This window comes from Rattus norvegicus, chromosome 4 (genome assembly GCF_021556685.1).
Source record: "Rattus norvegicus strain SHRSP/BbbUtx chromosome 4, alternate assembly SHRSP_T2T, whole genome shotgun sequence".
Lineage (NCBI taxonomy): Eukaryota > Metazoa > Chordata > Mammalia > Rodentia > Muridae > Rattus > Rattus norvegicus.
The window spans coordinates 80,410,052-80,435,091 of record NC_141537.1 but is presented as its reverse complement, the minus strand read 5'-3'; the positions used below and the strand labels follow the sequence as shown (position 1 = coordinate 80,435,091).

General features: G+C 46.7%; 1 protein-coding gene across 28 annotated transcripts in view; it reads left to right on the top strand.

Moving 5' to 3' along the window:
* Osbpl3 (oxysterol binding protein-like 3) overlaps positions 1 to 25,040 on the top strand; it is a 176,689-nt gene that overhangs the window by 84,029 nt on the left and 67,620 nt on the right. For all 28 annotated transcript variants that reach the window (NM_001427811.2, XM_087658077.1, XM_087658082.1 and 25 more), the window contains one exon: positions 10,417 to 10,651. In NM_001427811.2, the coding sequence (NP_001414740.1) occupies positions 10,559 to 10,651 (93 nt within the window). In that variant the 5' untranslated portion in view covers positions 10,417 to 10,558. The remainder of the gene's footprint in view (positions 1 to 10,416; positions 10,652 to 25,040) is intronic.

The window sequence follows — 25,040 nt, the reverse complement described above, 5'->3', positions numbered from 1 at the left end:
GGCAGGAGAAAGAGGAGGAAGGGCCACACTTGACTTTCCATGCAGGTAGTAGGGTGACAGTCATTCAACCCAGGAACTCCGATTCTCCAACTGGGTTTTTAGTCACCCTGATCTGTTCTGGCTCTTGGGACCACATGGGTGATCATGCAGCAGGAAGGGTGCTAGTTTACTGGAGGAAACGTCTGCCTGGAGAAATGGCTCTCCCCTGTTGACTGAGGATTGGATCTCTTCTGTCAGCCCTATTCAGAAAATATGAGATTATTTTAGGTCAGCATGATACCCACCTGGAACTTAAAAACCCTTCTCGATCAAACACGCAGGAAGATTCTTATCTCCAAGACATCCTGTTTCTGTCCTAGAAGCCAATCAGGGAGGAAGTGGGTGCCACTTCCAACTGAGGGGCTCAGAGGTAACGCAAGAAACCTAGTTTTAAGGCAACTTTTATCTTTATAGGGCTGACACCATTTATGCTAAATCCTTGAGACTCAAAATGGAAGTGGCTTTCTTAATAGGTCTGAATTCTGTTTTTCTTTCATTAACTGTCCCCATACAGTTACTAATATGCCAGGACGATGACCAGAAGTAATGGCTCTCATTTCTAGACCTAGTTCTGTGTCCTGGTAGGAAACTGATGGACCAGAGTGATGTTTCTACCATCGAGGGAGAGTAGACTGTGGAGTAGAAGCAGCTCTGGAGGGTGCGCAGGTCACTGCGGTCCACACGGTTTGACAAGCAGCTAGGATTGCAACGCAAGCACGTTTGCCGAGAGACTTGCTAACTCGATCAATCCAGATGAGTGGAAGATTGGTAAAAAGGAATAGAAGAACACTAAGACGTGATTGGATGGAGAGCAGGAGGGTGAGGAAGTTTAGGAGGGGCTGCGGATGTCCTGAGACTCAACAGGACTGGGGCTGTGTATCCCTAGGCAGATGTCTTCATCTCCATTTTTCAGAATGGATGCCAAACACCTTGCTAGAAGGAGGGCTGGTGGCTAATTTCCCACTGCAGGCTTTATTCTCCTTATTCCTGATAAACTCTTAATTCTTGTTTAGTTACTATCCTAAGAAGCCCAAGAAAACAATTCAGGGGTGTCTCCTTGTGTTTCCTTCCAGTCAGAGTAGCCTTGGCCAGAGACATAAACTGGCAGGGAGAGATGATGAACTAAAGGACGCCTTAGACAAGGCTGAAAGCTCTACAGACCTGTAGGTGGGACACACGGAAAGGAAGACATGTCCACAAGGTTCTCTAACCCCGACTTTGTCCCACATGAGTTCAGTGGACAGGAAGTGGGGCTTGTGCCTGTGCTTACTCAGAGGACGTGGTCCCGGCCTAACAACTCTTGCTACCGATCTTTGGACATGACTTTTCTACAGAGTGCAAAGACAGATCAAATGCCATCTGTAAGTGGGATGCATCTCAGCCTCTAGCCGACAGGATGCGGAGAGTGACTCTAACTATAGGAAACATGACTAATTCTTTCATAGTCCAAAAGGAAAGCTGGAGTCCAAAAGGGAAACCAAGCTGTTTGGAGACAGGGAGAGGTGGGGGAAAGACTTCATGGACAAGGTACTGTCTAAAATGGTTCAAGGAGGATGGAGGACATTTCTGCAGAATGGGGGAGACAAAACAGTTGAGGGTGGGTTCCATGAAGACAGATGAGTGAGGAGGATAAAGGGGTGTCACTGTGGGAGGTTGGGGTGCTCTGAGCTTTTATGAGTGTGAGATTTTGAAGATGGAATTTGGGTAGTAGCAGCTAAAATATAGTTGACTGGCATCTGCCAAGGGATTGCGCTGAGTGTTTCAGTCGTCATAGACCCAGATGATGCTTTCCTATCATCAACACCCGTTCTCAGGCGAGAAGACAACCCACCTCTCTAGTAATGTGCATCAAGTGGCAGAGAGCCAGAGTCCGAGGACCTCAATACAGAGGTATCGTGGCAAGTTTCACATGCTGGCTTAGCAGTGTCTACTTACCCTCTGCAGCTTGGGGATAAGAAGCGTGAGAGAAAGCCTAGACAATGAATAGGTCACAGGACTATGAGATGAATAAGTGGGTAAGCATTGAGAGAAAAAGTTGAACTCCATTGAACAGCATTGTGGAGGCCGAAAGGGGATCGGTGGTTTGGAGAATAAAAGAATATAAAGCCGGTTGGAGGTGATGAGCATCGGGAAAGAGACACTTGGGCATTTGGGGATCTAGGAGAAGGAGTCTGGATGAGGACTGGTGGTTGGCTGGGAAATCAGAAGCAGGTATCAGCTTGAATCCTAGGGAGTTACTAGGAACGTCGATGTTGGAGATCAGTACAGGGCCACTCAGCAGACTGCAGGGAAGGGAAAGAGCTGGGTCATCAGCTGCCTTACTGAAACTCTGGGCGCAGGTAAGATCGCCAAGAGTCGACCTGTCTAGGAAGAGTGCATGAGAACAAAACGTCCATAGATGTCCTGCGGTAGCGCTTGCACTTCCCATGAGCACTGTGCAGGATAGTTAAGGTGTTTCAAGGCATAGTAACAACCGAAGGTCCAGGGACCAGTGAATGCATCAAGAACACAGTGCCAGCACGTGGCCTACCGTACAAACAGAACAATCCTGCAGACAAAAGCATGGATCATGTGTTAAGTGTAATTGGCCGGTTGCAGAAAGAGGAACACTGGGCAAGCTTCCTTATGTAATCTGTCTGAAATAACCACATGCAGAGAAGCAGCGCTGGGAGGAGGGAGAGAGCAGGACATTGCTGTGCTGGTTTCAGGGTTGTGTTTTGCAAGGTAAGCTCTGGAGACCTGGTGTGCAGTGATTAAGCCGGCATGGTACACCCCAAGTCTGCCAATTTCACATTAGGTATTCTGACCACAATTAGAGTAAACACACAATGCACCTTAGATGCTATACACACATATGGGTTTAAGAGGAACCAGAAAACACGTTCTCCAGCACATGACCTGGGAAATCCCCAGGGTTGTTGCACAAGCATGCTGGAATCATGTCTGCAGAGCTAAGGTTTGCAGTGAGCTGGACTCATGGAGAAGCTGGGAAGCCTGAAGGCTTCTATAAGGTTGGAGCCCAGACACCCCCCCCCCCCAAAAAAAAAAAAAAACCAGCAAATCAGGTTGTTCCAAGGTCCTTCTTCATTCATCTTTTTTTTCTAAGAGCTAGCTGGACAGCACAGGCTGAACATGGGGAACATCACCCAGAGTGGGGAGGCAGCCGGAGACAGGTACCTAGCTGAGTCAAGGGATCCAGTGTGGTTTGACCCCAGCACGTAGCAGAAGGCAGGTTCCCTCAGTCTTCCTGGTGGCTGGATGGAGAATTGTTGGATATACCGATTGGGATTGGAATCAGGTACCCCGGTGTGGATGGCCTCGGGAAGACTAACTGTTAGAGAAAGGGACTATCTGAGAACTCTAGACTAATTCTCAACCCTGACTACATACTTTGAACTCTAGACCAGGATTTGCAGGAAGATACTTGTGTACCTCAGCTTCATTCTGGAGTTACAGCTGATACAAGTTCCCACTGACACTGACCAGCATCCAGGGGTGAATCCTAACTCTGCACAGGGTTCTGTCCGTCCACTCCGAAATGCTTGAATGACTGTCATCCAGCAGACCCACAGCTCACTCTTAGGAAAGGAGACAGTTTGGGTTCTGCTTAAGATGTGCACGGTCACCCTAGATTCCTTTCCTGGTTCTGTCACTGGACCATCAGAACAGCACAAGGAAGTGCTCTTACTTCTTCAAACTTAAACCTGAGGGTTGGAGAGGGAGACCTGTCTCAGAGCCAGGAAGGAAAGATTTCTCAATACCATAGAGGTGATTGGTGTGGTGCTTTGAATAAGAATGGCCCCCATAGGCTACTGTATTTGAATGCTTAGTCATCAGTGAGGGGCGGCACTATTTGAGAAGGATTAGAAGGTATAGCCTTGTTGGAGAGGAAGTATGCCCTTGGGGTGGGCTTGGACACACTTCCTCTCCAACAAGGCTACACCCACCCTGGCCCATCTGTGTTTTGGCTTTCTAAGGAGTGGCATGCAAAATCTTGCCTTATGATTTAGAGTAGGAATGGGGATTAGAAACAGGTGGAACTGATATTTGCTACCCATTAAGGAATGGTGAAACAAGTTCTACCAAGAGCTGCCCTTTGGGTACCAGAGTGTAGATTTGTTTTGACCATGAGCTTCAGTGTTTGAGCCCAGGGACAGTCAGATACTGATGTTCCTGCCAGACCTGTGGTCAGATAGCTTGAAAGATCAGCAAGCATTTCACATAAGGTTCAGGGCCGTTTATCAATATCAGGTTGAATATCAAAAGCAGGTCAAACCTGCTTCTAGAAACTTCTGATCCTGAATTTCTGTTCTAAGGCATTTTAAGTCACATCACCAAATCCCTACTTCTGATCATCTGATGCGTCTGAAGTGTTTTGAGATGTTCTCTGAAAGTCCCACAACTGTATCAAAATACTTTCTTTTATCGTAGCATAGAAATGGGTATCGTTATGGCTTTCTGGTATCAATTCAGGGCATAATTTATCTGCTTTACTGAGATATTGTAAATTAGCTAGAAATGTATGTCTCCTGGTCTTCATGAGACCTATTTCCAACTGTACACGGAAAACCTGTTTCTCAAGCCAAACCTGGCCAAATACCTGAGACCCCAGCCCCACTGACAGCTGAACAAGTAAGTAGCTGGGTTAAGGGCTACTGTTTCCCATCTCTCCTAGTCGAGATTATTAACCTGGTGTGTGTGTGTGGGGGGGGGGAGGGGGGAGTGAGTTGGTACGTACATGTAGAGGTCAGAGGTTGAGGTCAGGGGGCTTCCCCACCTTAGTTTTTGAAACAAGGTCTGTCACTGAGTCTGAGGCTTGCTAATTCAGGTAGACTACCTGCCCAATAGCCACAGGGATCCACCTGTCTCCACCTCCTAACGGAGGGATTACAGGCCTGCTCCACCTCACCTAGCTTTTATGTGGGTGCTGGAGATCTGAACTCAAGTCCTTCTGCTTGCATAACAAGTACATTGTGGCCGGAGCCATCTGCTCCACCCTTATCGTTCTTTTGAGAACAGCCAGTGGCCATGAGGTATGTGACTTCTCTGTCTTCTTCTAGAGGAAGCTCGTTGCTTTAACAGTGTATAAATAAATAGTCCGTCCTCAGTGGTGTGTGCTTTGGGGGAAATGATAACTGTCGGGAAAAGTTCTTTAGTTTCTTTGAGGTGAAAGAGGCAAAGAGGTCTTAGGCTTCAGAAGCCAGGAGAGGAGGGAACAGGACTCAGCACTGACTAGTCTATCCAAACCAGGCACCTTAACCCCATTTTCTCAACTGAATCTTAGGGCATCCTGAGAGGTACTCAGTACTGAGCACTGAGTACTGAGAGTGCTAGTTCCTGTTTGCATAGGAAACACCCTTTACCAAAACAAAAATGGTGACTGTGCTTTTAAGGTGCAGTTTGAAGTAGGACAGCATCAGTACAAACCAAGCCTGGTCCCCCTTCCCTACCAGGCCTGTGCACGCCGTGGTGTTCACACCGTGGAGTGGTGTGCATGCCTCCCTCTGTTCTTTCCCAGAGAACATCTGCCTTTTTATGTGAAGTTTAAAAACCTGTTTCTTAGGCTCATCTTGGAGATATGGTGGTCTTTATTCTTACCTATTTAAAGCATTTTTTTCAGAAGATTTATTTACTTTATGTGTATGAGCATTTTGCCAGAATGTCTATCTGTGCATCCTGTACGGGCCTCACCTTCATATTGACATCAGAAGAGGGCATGGGAGCCTCTGGAACTGGAGTTACAGGAGATTATAAGATGCCCTTTGGGAAATCAAACCCAGGTCCTCTGCAAGAGCAGCAAATGCTCTTAATTGATGAGCCATCCTCCAGCCCTCCTCCCCCGCTTTTGGTAGAACTCTATTCTCCTTTCAGAAGCCTCCAAATGGCATGTATTATGCTCACTAGACATGTAGCTACAACTGGCTTTTCACCGTCTTGATCTAGAGCTTTCTAAATAAGCTGGACAGTGGTAAGAAAGGCCTCAGTCCAGCTCTGAGGCCTGATGGAGTAACCACATTGGGCTCAGTGCACTTGGCTTTGCACTTTGGATGTGCAGGCTCCATGATTTGGAAGAAGGGGGGAGTTATGGGTCCTCTCCTCCTTCACTCGGTGATAAGGCTGACTTGAAAACCAGTCTGCCTCTGAATCCTGTCATAGATCAAACACTTGTAATAGGCAGATGCACACACAAAAGCATCCCCAAACCTGTGAGGCCCCTCCAGCACACCACAAGAATTTGTAGAGATTTGTGAGCACCCCCTTTACAGGAAGATCGGCTGCAGGGGATCCCAGAGCTTCTGGGAGCTGCAGAATGTTCTGTTCCTCAAGCCTGGTGGTAGTTCTGTATTTGCCAAAGTTCAGTTCTATATGTGCTCTAAGATCGGTACGCTTTAAAAGAAAAGTGGATATAAATGGCCTTTCTGTGTATGACAGGGAAGCTATTGCATTTTGTTCAGATCAGCTTGTTCCTTGAGTTAGGTAAAGCTTTTTTCATCCAGGGTCACTAAGTGAAGTGGGAACATCTGAATGCCTTTCATGGGTCAGTCCTCATCTCAGCATCTCAGAGATTGCTGAATCAGCAACTCGCACGCCTGGTCCCACATGTCTCCTGGGGAATTTATCATTATGGCTTTCGTAGGTCAACACAGTCAAGAGAACTTACTCAAAGTAAAAGATGTCCCTTAGTTGAGGCCAAGCCCTTCCTTACAGTGGGCACATCCCAACCTTGCAGAGTCCTGGAGAGTAGATGACAGTGATCTTTCCTCTGACAGTGCTGGCTTAGCCACGCAGAGTCCCTGAGAGTGGATCTGGTAGCTGTGCCCTCTACAGTGACCACCAGTAGTGGTACTGGGATCTGTAGACTCAAGGCACTGATCCTTTAGTCTTTGCCCTGAGAATTAAACACATCCTTTTTCTAGATTGGACTTTATTTGTCTTTTAGAGGGCAGCAAATCCCAGGGAACAGAATAGCAGTATTTCCCTGACTCTGATTCCCAGGCTGCTTTAGTAATGGGTATGGGAGGAAATGGGGGCGGGGGGGGGGGAGGTGTTAGAGGAGGGGAAGGCAGCTGCTGGCCCAGCCTTAACCCTAAGTGCCAATTCGATGGTTTTAGCCCACTAAAAGCCTTTGCCTACTGATCGGTTCCCTCTGAAGTGAGGTTGTGAGTCAAGAGATAAAAGTGACCCCTTTTCATCGGTTGCCTGAGCTAGGGGGTCTGGGCTTCTCCTTCCGAAGGGTTTTATAATTCCCATGACTCATTTTATTGCTCACGGTCCTGTCCCTCCCCCACATTTCGCACACACACCTTTCCTCCCATGCCCTCCCTTATCAGAACCTCTGGCTTAGAAAAACAAAACCTGGCACACATGACAGAAATCCTTTGTTAGTATTCCTAGTCCACTGTGGGCATGTCGCCATAGTGATGGCTGTACACACACACACACACACACACACACACACACACACACACACACACACATACACACACACGCTCAGGGGATACCATTGGTTTCTTTTCTTCCCCCCTCTCTTAGACAACAGTCAACACTGTTAACTAAACAGACTATTAGTGTCTTTGCAGCTTTTCTTGGCACTTTGTAGCTAGTTTAATTTGCATCTAATTCAGCTACACTTAGTCATGCCCTGTAAGCAGCGCTAACTTTATAAAGAGCTAGGGTTGTTTGCTTTCAGGCTTATTCATCGTTAGAGCCAACATGTAATGGTTCCAGAGATGGAGAGCATGCAAGAGTAACACGGGGTGTTAGTTTCTTTTCTTTTCTTTTTTTTTTAAAGATTTATTTATTTATTATATATAAGTACACTGTAGCTGTTCAGACACACCAGACACCAGAGGAGGGCATCAGATCTCATTACAGATGGTTGTGAGCCACCATGTGGTTGCTGGGATTTGAACTCAGGACCTCTGGAAGAGCAGTCAGTGCTCTTAACCACTGAGCCATCTCTCCAGCCCGTTAGTTTCTTTTCTGTTGCTATGATAAAACACCTCGGCAAAGGTGGGAAGCTTCTTAGGGGCTTATGGTTCCAGAGGGATGAGTCTATGATGGTGGATCTTAGGCATGGCTGAAGGAACCGGAAGCTGAGGGCTCACTTCTTCAACCACAAGCGCTAAAGCGGAGAGAACGGCAAGGAGAGTGACGCTTGAAGCTCTGTAAGCCTCCACCCAGTGACATACTCCCTTCAGGAAGACCACACCTCCTAAGCCTTCAAAACCAAGGTCACCAATTACAGACCAAGTATTCACACACATGAACCTGGCAGGGGGCTGGCAGCCTCTGGGCAGGCGGGCTGGCAAGTGGGGATGGAAGGTGTTGGGGGCTTGGAGGAGGGGGTGCATCTCGTTCAAGCCACCACTCATGGGAATTGACTTCTATGGCTAGAGGTCCCTTAATTTGTTTTCTGACATAGAGATATTCCACTGCATTGCTTTGATTTTACCTTACAGCTTTAAAATAATCATTTTTTTTAGAGAATAAAATGCCAGAAAGACATTATAAAACTTGAGTATTTAATAATTCATCCCACTTGGTATCTTATCTGACTAATTGGTTTCAGGCCAATCATAGAGCAGCCTTCTTTAAAAATTAAACTATGTGAACACTCTGAGTGGGCCGTAGACTTAATTGAACTCAGTGTGTTTAGTAAGGCCCTGGCCGTCTGCAGCCCAAGCCAAGTAGATCCGTTGCCCTTAACCCAGGGCTGGGGATGGAGGTGGCGCTTCCTGGGACTTCTCCTCTATGCAGTGTGAGGGGCTGTTTCCCAGTGTAAGACTCCCTATAGCTGCAGAGCTGTCAGCTAGCAGCCTCGATAGCTACTTGGAAACAGGGGTGGTGGTGGTGGTGGTGGTGGTGGTGGTGGTGGTGGTGGTGGTGGTGGGTGACCCTCTAGGCCGTAGTCAGTGTTTTTCCCCACCATACGTGCTTTGCACATGGCGTCTGGTACATCAGAGGTGGTATAACAGCTTTTATTGCTGCACCTGGCCACGGGGGCACACCTACTTCAGCTCATGTTTAAAGGGCTAAGAGAGTGCCCACGTTTTGCTATCTGTGTGATGTGGCTAGAGACCTAACTTACTAGAAGCTCTCTGGTCTTCTCTGTAAACTAGAGAGAACCCCCTGCCAGCAGGCTTTAAAGAGACAGTGAAATAGTGTTTGTGGGAATCCTGGCAGAGCATCATGTACCCTGCCCACTGATCACGGCTTTGATTACTATTGTGCTACCAGATGTGGGAGATGCTGTTGTCCCCACTCCCACACCCCCTCCAGTTTTTTACCTCGCATTACAGATGTCTTCAGAAGGAATCAAAAACTCCTTTGGGATAAGAAACACACCACCTTTCTCTAAAAAACCAAAACAAAACAAAAACCAAAACCCCCAAAGAATTAAAAATTCCTAGCATTGCATTGACCTCACCTTTTCAGTAATTTCAACTGTCCATTTCAGTGACATTTAGCGGTTTTTCAGTGTTGTCCAACCATCATCACTGTCGAGTTCCAAAACATTTTCCTCACCCTCTAAGGGATCTATAACTATTTAAGCAGTCACATCCGATCCCAACCCCTGGCAGCCACAGAGTGACCTCCCAACTGTGGTTTGCTGACACTGTACACACCATGGTCACAGAATGTTATCATGTGGCCTTTTCTGTTTGGCTTCCTTCACTTAGCATGGTGTCTGCAAGGTTCCTCCATGTTGTAACGTGTGAGTCCTTTGCTCTAGTCACCGTCTGGATAATCGTCTCTTGGGTTATTTTAGATGTAGCCTACACACTCATCCATTCAGGGCGCTCCCGCCTTTGGCTGTTATAAATACTGCCAATGTGAGCAATCATCTGGAACTTTTCCTATGAACACTGTTTTTTTTTTTTTCAATTTTTTCAGAGGTAAAACCGTATATTGTATGATAATTCTGTGCTTATATTTTTTGAGAAACTGACAAACTCCTCTCTGCTGTGGGTGCATTTTATGTTCATACCCACAAAGATTCTAATTTCTTCACAGTGCCAGTTACTGCTATTGCTGCTGCTGCTACCCCTCTTCCTCCTCCTCCTGCCCCTCCTCCTCTTCCTATTATTATTAGTACTAGTAGTAGTAGTAATATTGTAGTGATGCTAATAATACAAAATAGTGTCTCCCTGTGGTTTGGGAATGTTTTATCGTACTAGTTTTATAAGTATCTGTTTTCAAATTAGCATATTAATGTTCTTGAACCCGTCACATTTCAAAGCTATCTGAAAAAGCACATATACGGAATTTCTCATAAGATGAGATGGCGTGACCTTGCCACATGTAGCTAAGAAGAGGTGATGTCTACCCCCTTAATTCTCTAAGCTTCTCTAATTACTTTTCTTTTGCTTTTAGAGATTTCCTCTGAGACTTCCAAAATGGTTTTCAGACACACTGGATAAGAGTCAGCAACTTCCTGCGAGGACTTCATACTTTCAGCTCTACGTCTTCCCATGGCATTTTGACCGCGCTGAGCCCAAGGGACCTGCTCTTCACAATGAGTGACGAGAAGAATCTGGGTGTGTCCCAAAAGTTGGTTTCACCCTCAAGAAGCACAAGTAGCTGTTCCTCCAAGCAAGGAAGCCGGCAGGTAAGGTTCAACTCCTGTGGATCTTAACGTGCAAACTGCATCACGAGGATTTGCTGGTACAGATGTGTGTTCACTGGGAGATGCCGTCTCTCTCGGTTTAAGAGCAAGTCCTTGTCTTCGTACCTGGTTACATGAAGAGAATCGGTTCACGGGCTTCCCAGGTGCTGAGAACTGCAATTGGCTCTTTGTCTTCTTTTGCACAACCTTTACAACTGCAACCAACACAGGCACTAACATTCCCATTTTCCCTCCAAGGAAGCTGAATCATACAGACTGGATTGCTTGCCCCAGTGAGGCCCTGATGCCAAATGAGAGCTCCGTCTCTTTTGCTCAAAGGCCTATCTTTTTCCTTTTAAAGATTTTTTTTTATTTCTGTTTACTGTTTATGGGTGTTTTGCCTGCACATATGTCCGTGTAGCACATGTATGTAGTGCTCTCTGAAGATGACAGGTGGCATCACTTCCCCTGGAAGGAACTATATTATACCTGGATACCAATTGCCATTCCATGATGCTGGGAACTCAAACCCAGGTCCAATGCAAGAGTGATAAAAGTGTACTAACTGTGGAGCCGTCTCTCCAGCCCCTCCCACCCTTCCTACACCCTATTAACCAAAGAAGCAGTCATCGCTTTCCCAATAACTACCTTACTACCTCTACTTCCTTCCATTCACCAATATTTTGATGAAAGCCGGTAGCTCCAGATTGTCTACGAGTAGCTAAAATCTTGCCTGCTATTTTTTTTCCCTAATGGGTTGTGGGAAAGTGGCAAAGAAAACAGCAAAACAGAGGAGAGAATCCTTAACTCTCGAGTAACTGTCCATGGTCAATGATTGCTTCTTGGTTTCTCTTGGCTTTGCTGGCAGATCTGCTGGTGTCCATTGGTAACCATAAGGGCATATTGATCACCGAGATCTGCCCCTGCTTCACTAAGGTAGTGTGGATGGGAGATATGCAAGAAAGCTGGATTACTAACCCGTGAGGACTTTGAATTGTTCAGTATTTACTGGCTCTGTCGGTATTGCCTCTGCCCTGTGAAAAGTCTGGCCAAAGGATTGGCTTTTGTCCAGATTTGGAAGCAGTAATTAAGCAGCGGCCCACTCGGGAACGTTGGACACTAGTGACTCAGCTAAGCAGCTCTTAGTCTGAACACTTGTCTCAGTCAGGGAGCTTGCCACCCACCAGTCCATGCTTTGGGGCAAATTAAAGTTTGCTGTGAGCATGATGTGTAGGGAGCCCTTTAAGATCTCTTTTTTTCCTTCTTAGCATTTATCTCTGTGTGTATGTGTGTATGTGTCCATGCCTGTGAATATGGCTGTGCCTGGGCCGTTATGTACATGTTAGAGGTTGGATTTTCATCTTCCACCTTGAGACAATCTCTTCCTTTGTTCTTTTCTGCAGCTTAACACCAGGCTGGCTGACCTAGGGACTCTCCTATCTCTACCTCTCATCTAGTAAGAATGTTGACATTTCGGATGCTTGGGCTATGACCTGTCTAGAATGAACTGAGGTCCTCATGTTTGTGTGGTGTGTTGGCTGGTTTTTGTTGTTTTGTTTTGTTTTCTTTTATTGGGTCTGACGCAAACGCAGTCATTTGAGAAGGTGGGACCTCAGCTGAGAAAATGCCTTGGTTATATTGCTCTATAAGCAAGTCTACAGGGGGATTTTTCTTCATTAGTGCTTGTTGTAGAAGGGACCAGCCCACTGTGGGCGGTACTATCCCTAGGCAGGGCCATCCTTTGGTTGAATAAGAAAGCAAACCAAGCACTCTATAGGGAGCAAGTCAGTAAGCAGCATTCCTCCATAGTCTCTTTTTCAGTTCCTGCCTTTAGATTCCTGCCTTAGCTTTCCTCAGTGATGGACTGCAATTAGGTTGTGAAAGCCAAATAAACTCTTTCGTTTCCAAGTTGCTTTTGGTTGTGGTCTTCCTAACAACAAAGAAAGCGAGCTAGAATTTGTGATACACACTTTTACCCACTGACCTAACTCCCCTTCCTCTGGGATTTTTCTTTTAAAGATTAAGTTTGTCACTGGTTAAATGCTAACACCATGGGTCTCTAGAGATCTGCTCTCATGGGAGTGAGTGTGTCTGCCCACTTGAGCAGCTGTCACCAGGTTTTCCCATTTCTTCAGAGAGCACTCAGGTTTGGACCTGAGTACAGTGTGTGATTTCTCCTCCCACCCCAGCAACTTCCTGCAAACAGGATCTCTTCTTCAACCCACCTTTGCTTCACAGGGAGGCTGTGCTCAGGGAAGCAGCAAGTCCTCCCCAGGGGAGCTGAGCCCTCATCCTCAGGCCTGTAACTCTTCCAAGGTCTTCAGTGGTTTTCTCAAGGCTAGCTTCACTCTGAGTATTCGAGCAAGAAATACTGAGTAAAGTAGCAAAAGGAACTTGCACCACCCAGTGCTTCAACTTTTCTTCTTTTGACCTTTATCAAATGGTCCTCTTTTCTTTTTAAGACCTTCCACTTCAATTTGCGTAACCGGGACACACAGCTGCTTTCTGTGCTGGTCAGGTTTCTGTCAACACAAACAAGTCACCCAGGAGAAAGGAATTCAGTACAGAATTGCTGTTATCAGATTCACCTGTAGGTATGTCTGAGGGACATTTATTGATTGTTGGTTGATGAGGAGGGGCCAGCCCACTGTGGGCCATGCCACTCCTACACAGGTGGTCCTGGATGGTATAAGAAAGCAAGCTGATCAAGCCATGAGGAGCAGGCCAGTAAACGGTGTTCTTCAGGTTCCTGCCTGCGGTTCCTACCCTGACTTCCTTCTGCAATGAGGGCATATAAAAACCCAGTAAACCCCCTCTTTCCCAAGTCGCTGTTGGTGCTGATCACAGCAAAAGAAAACAAACTAAAGTGCTTTATTAGTGTAGATGTTTGTAATTCCTCTGTGGCAGAGAAAGTAGGGAGTTCAATAGTTTTAAAATCCCTGTTGACTTTGGAGGGACTGCGCATCTGAGTCCACTGTCCCATTTTCTGACAAAGGTGTTCTGCCCCAGGCTAGCACAGCCCTCCCATCCGTGATGCCTCTGTCATCCATCATCAGTCTTTGCCTGCCTCACATACTGGTCGGGGCTCGGCTGCCGTCTCAGGAGCCGTGGAAGCTCTCTTTGCTGGCCTTTTGGGGGCTCAGCCATTTCCACTGCATCTGTCAGCTGCTAAATAAAGCCAAGAAGCCCATTTCCAGCCTCGTCACAGGATGTTTCCACAGCCACGGGCTACACTGGAGACGTGGTAAAACAGTAACTGTCGACGATGTGTGCAGCCACCTGGTTTCGAAGGTGCCACTGTGAGACTCCATTCAGGTCACTTTTCCTTTTCTCTGGAGTGGATCTGTGCACATCACTGGCCATCATCTGTGGTGCTAGTTTTCCTTGCGTGCTCTGGGCTGTGGTTAGAGCCTCATCTTGCAGGTCTCCTGTGAGATCTACAGTCACCTGTCTTGGTTTGGGATAGGCCGTTGCCTGCCTTCAGCTCCCAGGGACTCCGATCCAGGGCAAGTCTCACATGGCATTGGGGACTCAGCAGATAACCTGGCCCGGGTTCAGCTGCCTCCTTCCACTGCCCCGGATGAGCAGATGGCAAAACCTCCGTTCACTGTGCTGTGGTCACTGCACCATCCCAGTTTACAGCAGAGAGCCTGGCTCAGGTGGTGACGGACCGTTTTAGCTCCCTTAGCTCACAGAAGTAAGCCAACAAACACTTTTGCCCACAGTATGTTTTACTTCTTTACTTTCTTTCACATCCATAAAGACTTCCAGGCTTTTAAAACCATAATCTTTTCCCCCTTTAGCTTTATTGAGATGTGACTGACAAATGGAAATTATACATATTTAAAGTCTACACTATGCTGTTTTGATATTTGCATGTGGTATAAATGGCAAACACTGTCCAGATAACAAACGTACCTATCATCCTACATGGGTATAGCTGGTGTGTGGAGAGCAAGAACATTTAAGATCTGCTCTCCTGGACCCAGAGATGCTCAGTCTGTAGAGTGTCCAAGGACCTGGGCTCAACCCCCAGAAGCTACATTGGGTGTGGTGACAGACAGTTGTGAAACAAGCACTGGGAAGGTAGAGACAGACAGATTCCTGGGGTTCACTGGCCAGCTTGGGTGAACTCCAAGCTGATGAGAGACCCTGTCTCAAAAAAAAGGTGACCAGTTCTGAAGTATATCCAAGGTTGTCCTCTGACCTCACCCACACATATGTGAACATTGTTCTCTAGCCTCATCTACACAGATGTGAACATTGGCCTCTGGCCTCACTCATACATGGGAACATGCACACACATGGAGACCTGCTGTCCCCACAAGTGTCACAAATAGTTTTCCCGTGGTATTCACAAGGGTATTGGTTCCAGGAGCCCCGCTCATAATAGAGTTCAGGAATGCACAGGCCCTGTGTGAAGTGTGAGAGTGAAACGTGAGACCACCGTCCTGTGTTCTTCAGGTGGTCCAGATTCCTGGTAGAAATGGTGTGTTAGCAGGCACTACACTCTGTTCAGGGCCTGGTGACGAGAGGAAACGTCTGCCCGTGCTTGGGCACTATTTCTCTCTGAATATTCTTAGGGTGTAGTTGGCTGACTCAGCAGACGGCAGAGGCCACAGGGACAGTGCAGTGTTCTCACCGTTGACCCCTTGTCACACCTCAGATCTTCAGAATTGGTTCCTCTGAGGAACTGGAACTTTGAGCTTTGGATTTATGACCTCGTGTCCTCTAATCTACAAGTGCGCTGTGCCTTAGTCCTACCTGTGAGCTCAACCTCTCACACGACATGTTTACAGAAGACAATGCATGGTGTGCTTTCCGGTGCTTTGCCTAGTGTCCCCCAACTTTATCCACGTTGTCACAGATGAAAAGATGTCATCCTTTTAAAAGGCAGAATGATATTTCTTTCTGAAGAAAAGTTATGTATGTCTATGAGAAACTGTGGCACGTGTGAGTGTGTGTGCTATGTGTACTCATACTACATTTTCTTGTCAGATTCTTTTTTACCTCCATGAATACAGGACAGCCTAGAATTGCATGGCTTTGCAGGTTCTCACTATGCTTGGGGTCTCAGTGGCAGCAGGAAGAGGGCACTGAGAGCTTGAATTTACAACTCCATCTTGCACAGACACACGTGCGCACAGATCACACGGACACCTCACACTACACATACTATAACACGCTGCATATTTGCATAGATCACAGCACTGTACACATCACACACATATCACACTCATATACATCATACACACGATATTTTAAAATAAGAACAAAGCACCCTCTTGGTCATAGAACTCAGCCTTTGTAAAGCCTTTTCTCTTAAGTTCTCTTCCAGCACAGACAACTGGTGATCAGAGTCTCCATACCTTGGACTTTCTTTCTGTTCGATAAACTGACTTTGCCTGTCTTTGATTCTTGAATTGACTTGGACTTGTCCTTTCTATATGCATGTGTAAAATGTCAGGGAGTCATGCACTTCCTTGTAGGTCCCCCATGTGTGTATCTCTCACTTCTGTGTAGATCTCCAGCATGTATATATGCAGTCCCATGTGGATACCCCCCTGTTCATGTATCAGTGTTAAATGAACTTGCTTTCTTGAGGGAGAAAATGAGAACTAAGTGAAATATACGGGGAAATGCCTGGCTGGCATGTGAGCGATGTTCAGTGCACGAGGATCCAGTTATTGAGTGACTAGGCATGCAGATGCTAGGCAGAAAGATCCTATGCAGACTGTTCTGCAGATCCATGCAGTAGCTGGAGGGGTATATAAGTAGGAGGGAGAATTGCTATTTTTAAACTGATAAAATAGGAGTAATTATAATTTCCTTTTGTCTTTTCCCCACTGCCCCGTTCTATTCTTGCCTAGAAATGTCGAGGTACTGCATGTTAGAAGCCAGATGGGGCTAGGCAAATGGATGGGTATGTCTTGTCTACATTAGAAGAGCCCAGTATCCAAGGTGTATTTTGCTTTTGGTTGGTTTTGGTTTTTGTATTCTTTGAACATGCTTGAGCAGAAGATGTAACACTATGGAGGACAGAGGAGCCAAACAGAGCATTGCAGGTAAGAAACCAGCTGATGCGGGTTGGGGATTTAGCTCAGTGGTAGAGCGCTTGCCTAGCAAGTTCGAAGCCCTGGGTTCGGTCCCCAGCTCCGGGAAAAAAAAAAAAAGAAACCAGCTGATGCAAAACCCCTGGGTGGAGCAAGGCCACGGCTCCCATTCTTTAATGAGATGTTAGCATTTGGCATGAAAATCAGAGATGAGAGTGTAAGCTCTGTTTCTGCTGAAACAGTTCAGAAGCATGCTCCCACCTCAGCCTGGGATTTGAAAGGGAGAGAGATATTCTAGGGTGAATCTCCCCATGGTGACTCAGCTTGCTCCTGTCACCCACTGTCCCCTGGCTAATCTTTGGTGGCATTTGAGCTCCCTCAGGGTCACCCAATGAGAGTTAATTTATGCAGCCCTTAACTATGCTATAATTCAGAAACCACAACCAGCCTGGGCTCAGTGCCAGAATCTATAGAGTCAGGTAGGTTGACTGGGAGAGAATTTGCCAAGTTTGCACGATGAAGTAAACTATACTGTTCAAATGATGACATTTTCAGTTAATTATTGAACATGCTAAGATCCAAGCCAGGTGTGGTAGTGTGTGCCTAGAATCACACTACTTGGGAGACTGTGGCAGGAGGATTGCAAGTTTGATACCAGCCTGGGCTGTAAGACTCTGTCAAAGAGAAGGAAGAAGGGAGAGGAAAAAGAGGAGGTGAATGCAGTCATATTGTCTTCTGGTGTCACCTTGGTTCTTTTCCTGTTGCTGTCAGAGGATATCTGAGACTGATGGTTTCTAATAAGTAAGGAATAGTTTGCTTGGCTCTAGAGTCAGGGAAATCCAAAGCGAGCAGAACCCTGGCCTGAGTCACACCGTGCTGCTTGAACTTGCGGCAGAAAGCAGAAACGAGGAAGCCCCAGGAGTCCCTGTACCAACCTTTCCAATAACCTGCTTTAGGTGATTAGTGGAGAAGTCACTCCAGAAAGGAAGGCGGCCATCCCCTTTTAATGACTTTGGTACAGATCTTTGAGAGCAGTGGGAACTTCCTGGGTCCTGGCCTGCATGACTCAAGGACTTGGATGCTGGGCGTTAGCTTGAGACAGTAGCTCCAAGTTCAGTGTTCCGTACTAATTTATGGCCAAAGACATGAGCTGTACCATGTGGCTGTAATCAAAGTGAGAGCTTCATTAAGGAAAAGCGAGAAATGAAAGAAAATGGAGCGAGACCTCCCAAAGTGACTGATGAAGTCCAGATTGTTTGCTTCCACAGAAAGGAAAAATGAATGTTTCTGATGTTGACTGCTGTGTCCAGAGTCAGGGGAGCAAGGGGCCATCTATTTGGAAAGCACTGTCTTTAGATGCTAGATGTGCCTTCAGAAGTCAATTCAAGGCCCACATTCCTGTATGAATGATTGTCTAGAAAGGCCTCTGGGAATGTGAAGCAGAGCAGGTGAAGTAGCATGTGGGCCCCGGTTTGCCGAGAGCGCTGTCTCTTCCTGGTCATCTCAGCAGAGGAAAAGACACAGCCATCTATTTCTGTCTTCATTTCCCAGGCTTATTTTCTGGGCTCTTTACTTTCTTTGTCGTCCCCCCCCCCAGCCTTTTGGCCACAGCTATGTTGCGACGTTATGTTATGGATGTAGGAAGGGTGACAGTAAGAATTAGTTCACAGTATACTTTCCCACTGAGGCTTGCAGAGAAGCAGACATTTGATATGGGAAGAGGTGAGAGCGTTAGTGACAAGAACAAAGGCAGTTTTTCTTCCCTGTGTCTACAGAGGACAGACTCTATTCCTCCCTGTGTCTACAGAGACAGGCGGTTGTTCCTCTCAGTGCCTACAGAGGCCAGACTGTTACTCCATGCCTGATCAAAAGAGCAGGGAAACTGAACCCTAATGGCTTCCAAAATTCCCAACCTGTCTGGTCTGATCTGGAGTAAAAGGCAGCAAGTAGGAGCTAACAGACTGTTCCATGGGTCAGGGAATTGGACCTGGGTTTAGTTCCCAGCACCAACACGATAGCTTACAACCAAGTCTAGCTCCAGTGAGTCCAGAGCCTTCTCTGCCTTTGAGCACGCGTGATACAGACAGACGTATAAGCCAACACTCATGCATGGGATTGAAAATGAAATAAAAAGCAGCAAAGGTAGCTTTCTCTGTTTTAGAATCACTGCCTTGATAAAAGCCTTCTTGGCAGTACAGGTCATAGGAAGGAAGAAGCAGAACGCAGGTGTTCTAGGGTGAGCACATCTGGATCACTCTAGGGATGCAGCACCTGGATCACTCCAGGGACCCTTGAGTGCAGCCTTGGGCAGAGCCCGCTCTTTGGCTCTTTCTCATGGAAGAGAAAAACTGTCTCATTAATCTGATGACACCAAGATGGTGGGTCATCAGATTTTAGTGGGTTTTAGTGGCGGGCTAATGGCAGTCAAGATGACTCCCCCTCTAAAAGCGTTTGCCACACAGGAATGATAGCCTGAGCTGAATCCCAGGAACCCACTAAACAAACATAAACAAACAAACAACCTGGCTATGATGGTGAGCATCTATAATCCCTGTGCTCCTACCAGGAAATGGAGACAGAGGTGAATTTCCCAGAAGCTTGAACGCTAACGAGTGCAGAGTATGAAGTGCAATAGAAGTGAGAGCCACCTTCAACATGGTAGAGAGCTTTTACTTCTGAAAGTTGTCCTCAGACCTCCTCATGCACAGTGTGGCATGCATATACTCATACACACATCACACACACACACACACACACACACACACACACACACGTCACACAATCACACGATAATAAATAAAATAAAAAATGTCTAATGGCCCAGAAGTGACAGCGCAGGATGTAGGACAAGGCCAAACAGAAGACATCTAGGTGTTGGTGGTAGAGCAGTGAGCGTCTTCTGCCTTCTAGAGGACAAGCTGAATAACCTGTCTGCCTCTGGATGCTGGCCTTGGCACTGAGTCTAGCATATTCTTCTCTGTGCCTTTCACAGGGGTAGCTGAATCAAATGTTCTGGCACAACTCTGCCCTCATTCTCTCCTTTACCTTGTGTATTTTGGTTGACACTGGTCCCCTAAGAGAGAGGTGCACATACTCACCCTCTCACAACCTGTGAATGTGCACTGTTTGGAAAGGGAGCCTTAGTGGACGTGGTTAATTTAAGGACCTTGAAAAGGGCAGGACATCCTTAGTTGTCTGAAGGGCCCTAAATTAATCAGCAAGAAATAAGCCAAGGAGACACAGGGAGGGCACGGTGTGAAGGTGGAAGCAGGCGCAGTCTGTAGTAACAAGCTAAGCAGCAGCTGGGAAGCTGTGGCTCCAGAGACCAGGATAGCCCAAGACAGTCTCCCCTCTGACCTCCAGAAGGAGCCTGGCTGTGCCTACACCAGGTTTGGGATTTCTGGCCTCCAACACTGTTGAAGAATTTTAAACTTCAGAGCTGGGTGGTGATAGACTAGGCCTATAATCCTAGCACACAGGAGGCTGAGAGAGGAGGAGCCTACATTGGAGGGCAGCCTGGGCTATATATAGCAAGACCTCATTTCAAAATCAAAACTAGAGAGAGATTTATTGGTTGAAAATTTAAGCAACTAAGTTCATGGCCATTTGCCACAACAGCCTCAGAAGATTAATTCTCTCTGCTTAGAGTCCCAGTTTGAGCCTTTAGTCCAAAGGCATGACACCTTGGGGACAGTGCCTGTCTGAGTCCCTGCTACAGCGTGTGAAGCCCTCATCTGGCACCTACAGATTTTCAGTCTGCAGTGCCTTTGCCTTTCTTGTGGGTGCTAACCTCCCGAGTGTCATTGCTTGGTGGTCTCAGCACTTCTAATGGGGGGTACTAAGGGTGAGGCATTTGTGTATGGGAGGGTTTGCCATTTTAAATACCTGTGACTCTAAGTCACGCACGCAGTATTTCCCAGAAGGCACCTCTATTTTGCTTTACAAAGTTCCATTAGCTCTCTGGACGCCCTGAGATGAAGACTAGAGAACACCACGGGTGTCTGGCATGGGCAGGGGTCTCTCAGGAGATACCAAGCACCGTCATGGAGTACCACTGTGTTTTCTCTGAGTACAGAGTCTGCATTTTTTTTTTCTTTCCAGTGCTCAGATACCACAGGGCCCTGTATGACACGAAAGATTTTTTTTAAAATCAAAAGTAATAGAGAAAGATAAAGGATGTTGCAGGGTAGAAAGAACAAAAATGTCAGACCTTCTTACTGTTGTTCACGTGGGCTCTGTAGGGGAGTTCCCACCCCACCTGAGGGTGGTGAGTTATCCTAGTCTCCCCTGTGGCAGGCTGGCTGCCCCCTTAGAAATGTCACTTTTCGAAAAGAGATGGAGAAAGGGTGCAAAAGGTTTGAGCCCTAGTCCCCCAAAACCTTTCAATTTTGTGACCCTCAGGTAATTGATTTCACTTAGATTCTTAGGCAAAAGAACTCAACAGGTGACCGCTATATCTTCCTTCAAATGTGAATTTCAAAACAGACATTTCGTGACTCTGGGGGAAAGCCATTGATTACAAAAGATGCAAAGAAAAGAAGGCCAGAATAGGTTCAGTGTCACTGGGTGGGGAAATCAGTATCTGCCCGGGTGTGTGTGGTGGGGCAGGGGCGTGGAGTTGGGTGGCTCTGAAGGGATTCCACTGGGTCCTACTGCACTTGTGGCTATCCTTGTCCAGAGGTGATGTCCAGCTGCCAGGCTCTCTGTGTGAGCTGCAAATGGACCCCGCGAATGTGTCCTGTTGCTTAGCACTAAGTCTTGGGCAGACTACTTTGGACTTCAGTGATGGTCACCCTCTGCATGATGAGAGCACACAGACACTCCTCTCCCTTTATCACTGCCAGGACCGCCATCATAAGAGCTGTAAACACGCACGACACATATGGTAGGCTGCTGTTGGCTCATGGGTGTCCCCATCATTAGTAGTAGCATCCCTCCCCCAAGGCCTGTTTACAGAAAGACATTTGTGAGAAATGAGGAAATGTATAAGGGATGTTTTCATAGCTGTTAAGCCTTTATACTATTAAAGGAATATTTAGGAATACGAATAACTTCCAAATATATCTGAGGAGCCTAAAAAGCGCTAACGTAATTACAGCTATAATGCTAAGTGAGTCATCAGCTGGCTGGAGAGACATTCTTCGCATGGGTGCTAAGGTTTTTTTTAAATGGAATTTTAATTATAGAACTGATTGTGGTCAGTATGGTTACAATAAGCATGGGTCTCTTCGTTGGAAACCCAAGGTGGTCTCAGGAGGAGCAGTGGGACAGCCGGAGCTCTCTTGGTGTCCTCCCTCTGCCGTCATCCTCAGCACTGATCCTATGGTTTCTGAAGGAACCAGGAGCCTAGAACTCTTCCAGCGAGTCTGTATGGTGTTTGTGTTCTGTAGCGAGTCAAGTAATAATCCCGGGAACATCTGGGGGCCTGGATCCTCTGGATATTTGCTCATCCAGCTCTCTGCACCTCAATGATGGGAGAGAAAGCCCAGTGCCTGTTGGCATGTCGTGACTGAGGATCCCCAAACAGCCCTGGGAATCAAAGTGGGCTGACCCATGCTCATCCCCTTCTAGAATCTTCTATCCTGAAGTCAGATTTGTGCCTGAGGTGTTATCATTAAAGCTGTGCTTCCCAGGGCAAGGGTTTCTGACAAGATTTAGTTGAGCTCTTAAGAGTTCATTTATTCTGACCTCTCTCACTCAAACTTAGCATCCCTCTGTCCTCCTAGGCCAGCTCCACTAGCCTTTGACGGAGCACTCCCTCTGATGGAACACTCCCGGGACTGAGGAGCACTCTTTCCTGGAGCAGCTAGTTCCCTGTTGATTGATTATTGGATGGTGTCCTGCAGAGCTGGACTCTAAGGGCTTGGGGCTCTGCTCATCAGTCTTGGTTTTTCTCCTTGGAGTCTACATCCTTTGGAGCTCTTAAAGACAGCCTGGGCTTCTGGAAGTGGTCCAGCCACAGTGACCAACAGTCCCTCCCCCACCTGCAGACTGAGGTGTGTGTTCACAGGATCTCCCAGTGATTTCTGTTGCATTTGACCCTCACACACCAATCTGCCTCTGACTGTTTTTCTTTTTCTTTCTATTGCTCTTTGGCCTGTTGGTGCTTGTAAAACCTTAGCTGAGAGAAAGGCACTTCGCGAAAGGCAACTCCAGCCCTCTGATTGCAGCCTAAGCACACAGTTGGTGTGACGTCAGCTTGTTTTGCTGACAGGTACTTTCATGTGCTCATAGAAAAACCGTGAAAGGTAATGTTAACTGAGCGTTAGCCTTTCGTGATAGGTTTACAAGATCAAAATGCCTTTAATCTCACTGATGATGGGTGCAGTCCTCGGCCACGTGATTTGATGCTGAGCATTGCCTTCTGGGCTTTAAAAACCAGGTACACAGATAACAGACTAGTTAGAACAACCTACTCTTCAGTCCACACCTCTCAGCTGCAGAAGAATGAAAGTTGCAGTCATTTCTATTTCTGATATCACAGGCCGGGGAGCTGAGAACTGGGCATGTGCGAGTTGCCCAGGAGCTGTGCACGCAGCTGGGCTGGAAGGGAGCAGCGTTTGCAATCCGTGCACTCAGCACTATGGAAATGAACTTGGCCCACTCCAGAGCATGAATCAGTGCCTAGCTGCCTTTCTAACCACAAAGCAGCTCTCTATCTTTGGCACTCTTTAGATGTTCTGTAAAATAGACTCGACTCAATGCCAGATGACGGCCAGATCGGCCTCATTTGAGCTTTAGCAGAAGCCTTGAGAAACTGCAGCCACTTTTCTCTCTCCGTCTCATAGTCTTGATGACCTTTCAGTCTGATCTGTGCAGGATGAGACATTAACCCAGGGATATTGGGTTCAGTGTTAGGCTCCGTGAGCAGAGTTAGCTGTTGCAGGACCTTGATGTCTGTGGTGGCCCCAATCTGTCCTGTAATGTGTCTCGGGTATTCACTGCACTCAGGGTGCATGCTCTATCTTCAAATCAGCATGGTGAGTGGAAGGGTGTCACGTGCCGCTCCCTTTAGCCTGGAACGCTGGCATCTCAGATTTATTTTTATTACATCGGTTTGTGTTTGTGAGTTTCTGTGTTTCTCCGTGTGTATACACAGGTGTGTTTAGGCACACATATGTGCACACATGCATTGCCCTGGCCATGTGTGGAGATCTGAGGACAACTTCTGGGGTCTGTTCTCTCCTACCGTGGCTCCTCTTCCAGGGTTGAACTCAAGTTTTTAGGCTTGATTAATAACTACCTTCGTCCACTGAACTTCTCCCCAGCCTGCATCTGATTTTTTTTTTCTGCTCTGAAAAGCAATTCACTTGAATAATACACTTAGTGGGCACTCAGGGCCCTTTCCATAGGCTCCTGCTCTCAGACTTGCTCAGTTCATATTTACTGAGGACACAAATGATAATCAACAAGACAAGGAACCCACGTTCTAGCTGGACAAGCACAGGCTAAGCTGGGTTTTCATTATTACTAATTCTTTTCAGAGGAGAGATGGGCTTTCTTCAGGGAAGAGAAGGTTTGAGGAGAAAGAAATTCACCAGAGAAGGAGGTTAGGCAGGAGTTCAGGCGGGAAGGGACAAAGGGGCAAAGGGTTAGCGTCAGTGAAATTCACGGACTGATTTCTTATCCACTTGATACACGTGTGACCAGAGGGCTAGGAGCTCTGAGCAAACCCAAGGCTTCTGAGCAGCCCCTTCTTCCACTTGTCTTTAGACGGGGGCCAGTTCCATGATTCACCCCCAATATACCCTTACCACTTAGGATGTTTTCCTGTTCATCATTGGAATTTATACATCTGAAGATGGGGAAAATAACACTTTACAATGAGAGCAGAATAATTAAAACCTCATGGGCTGTGCCATGGGCTGGCTGTAGCACTTGGCAACTTAACCATATCAGGAAATTTACCTAATTCTCTTCCTCGCTTTCTACATTAAAAAAAAGGAGAAGAAGAAGAAGAAGAAGAAGAAGAAGAAGAAGAAGAAGAAGAAGAAGAAGAAGAAGAAGAGGAAGAGGAAGAGGAAGAGGAAGAGGAAGAGGAAGAGGAAGAGGAAGAGGAAGAGGAAGAAGAAGAAGAAGAAGAAGAAGAAGAAGAAGAAGAAGAAGAAGAAGAAGAAGAACCCTAATCAACATGCTCTTGAAGGGTTATACAAGGGTTAAGCCTGATTTAAAAAAGCATGTGTCAGCTATGACATCAGCCACAGTAACAGTTTCTGACTCTTTCAGGGCGTTTATTAATGTCTACTATGGACTGATTTAGGTCAGTAAACTGAGAAAAGGCCCATGGTTGTGTGGCTCTAGAATGCGCTCTCCAGTCCTTTTGTGAGGTTGTTATAACA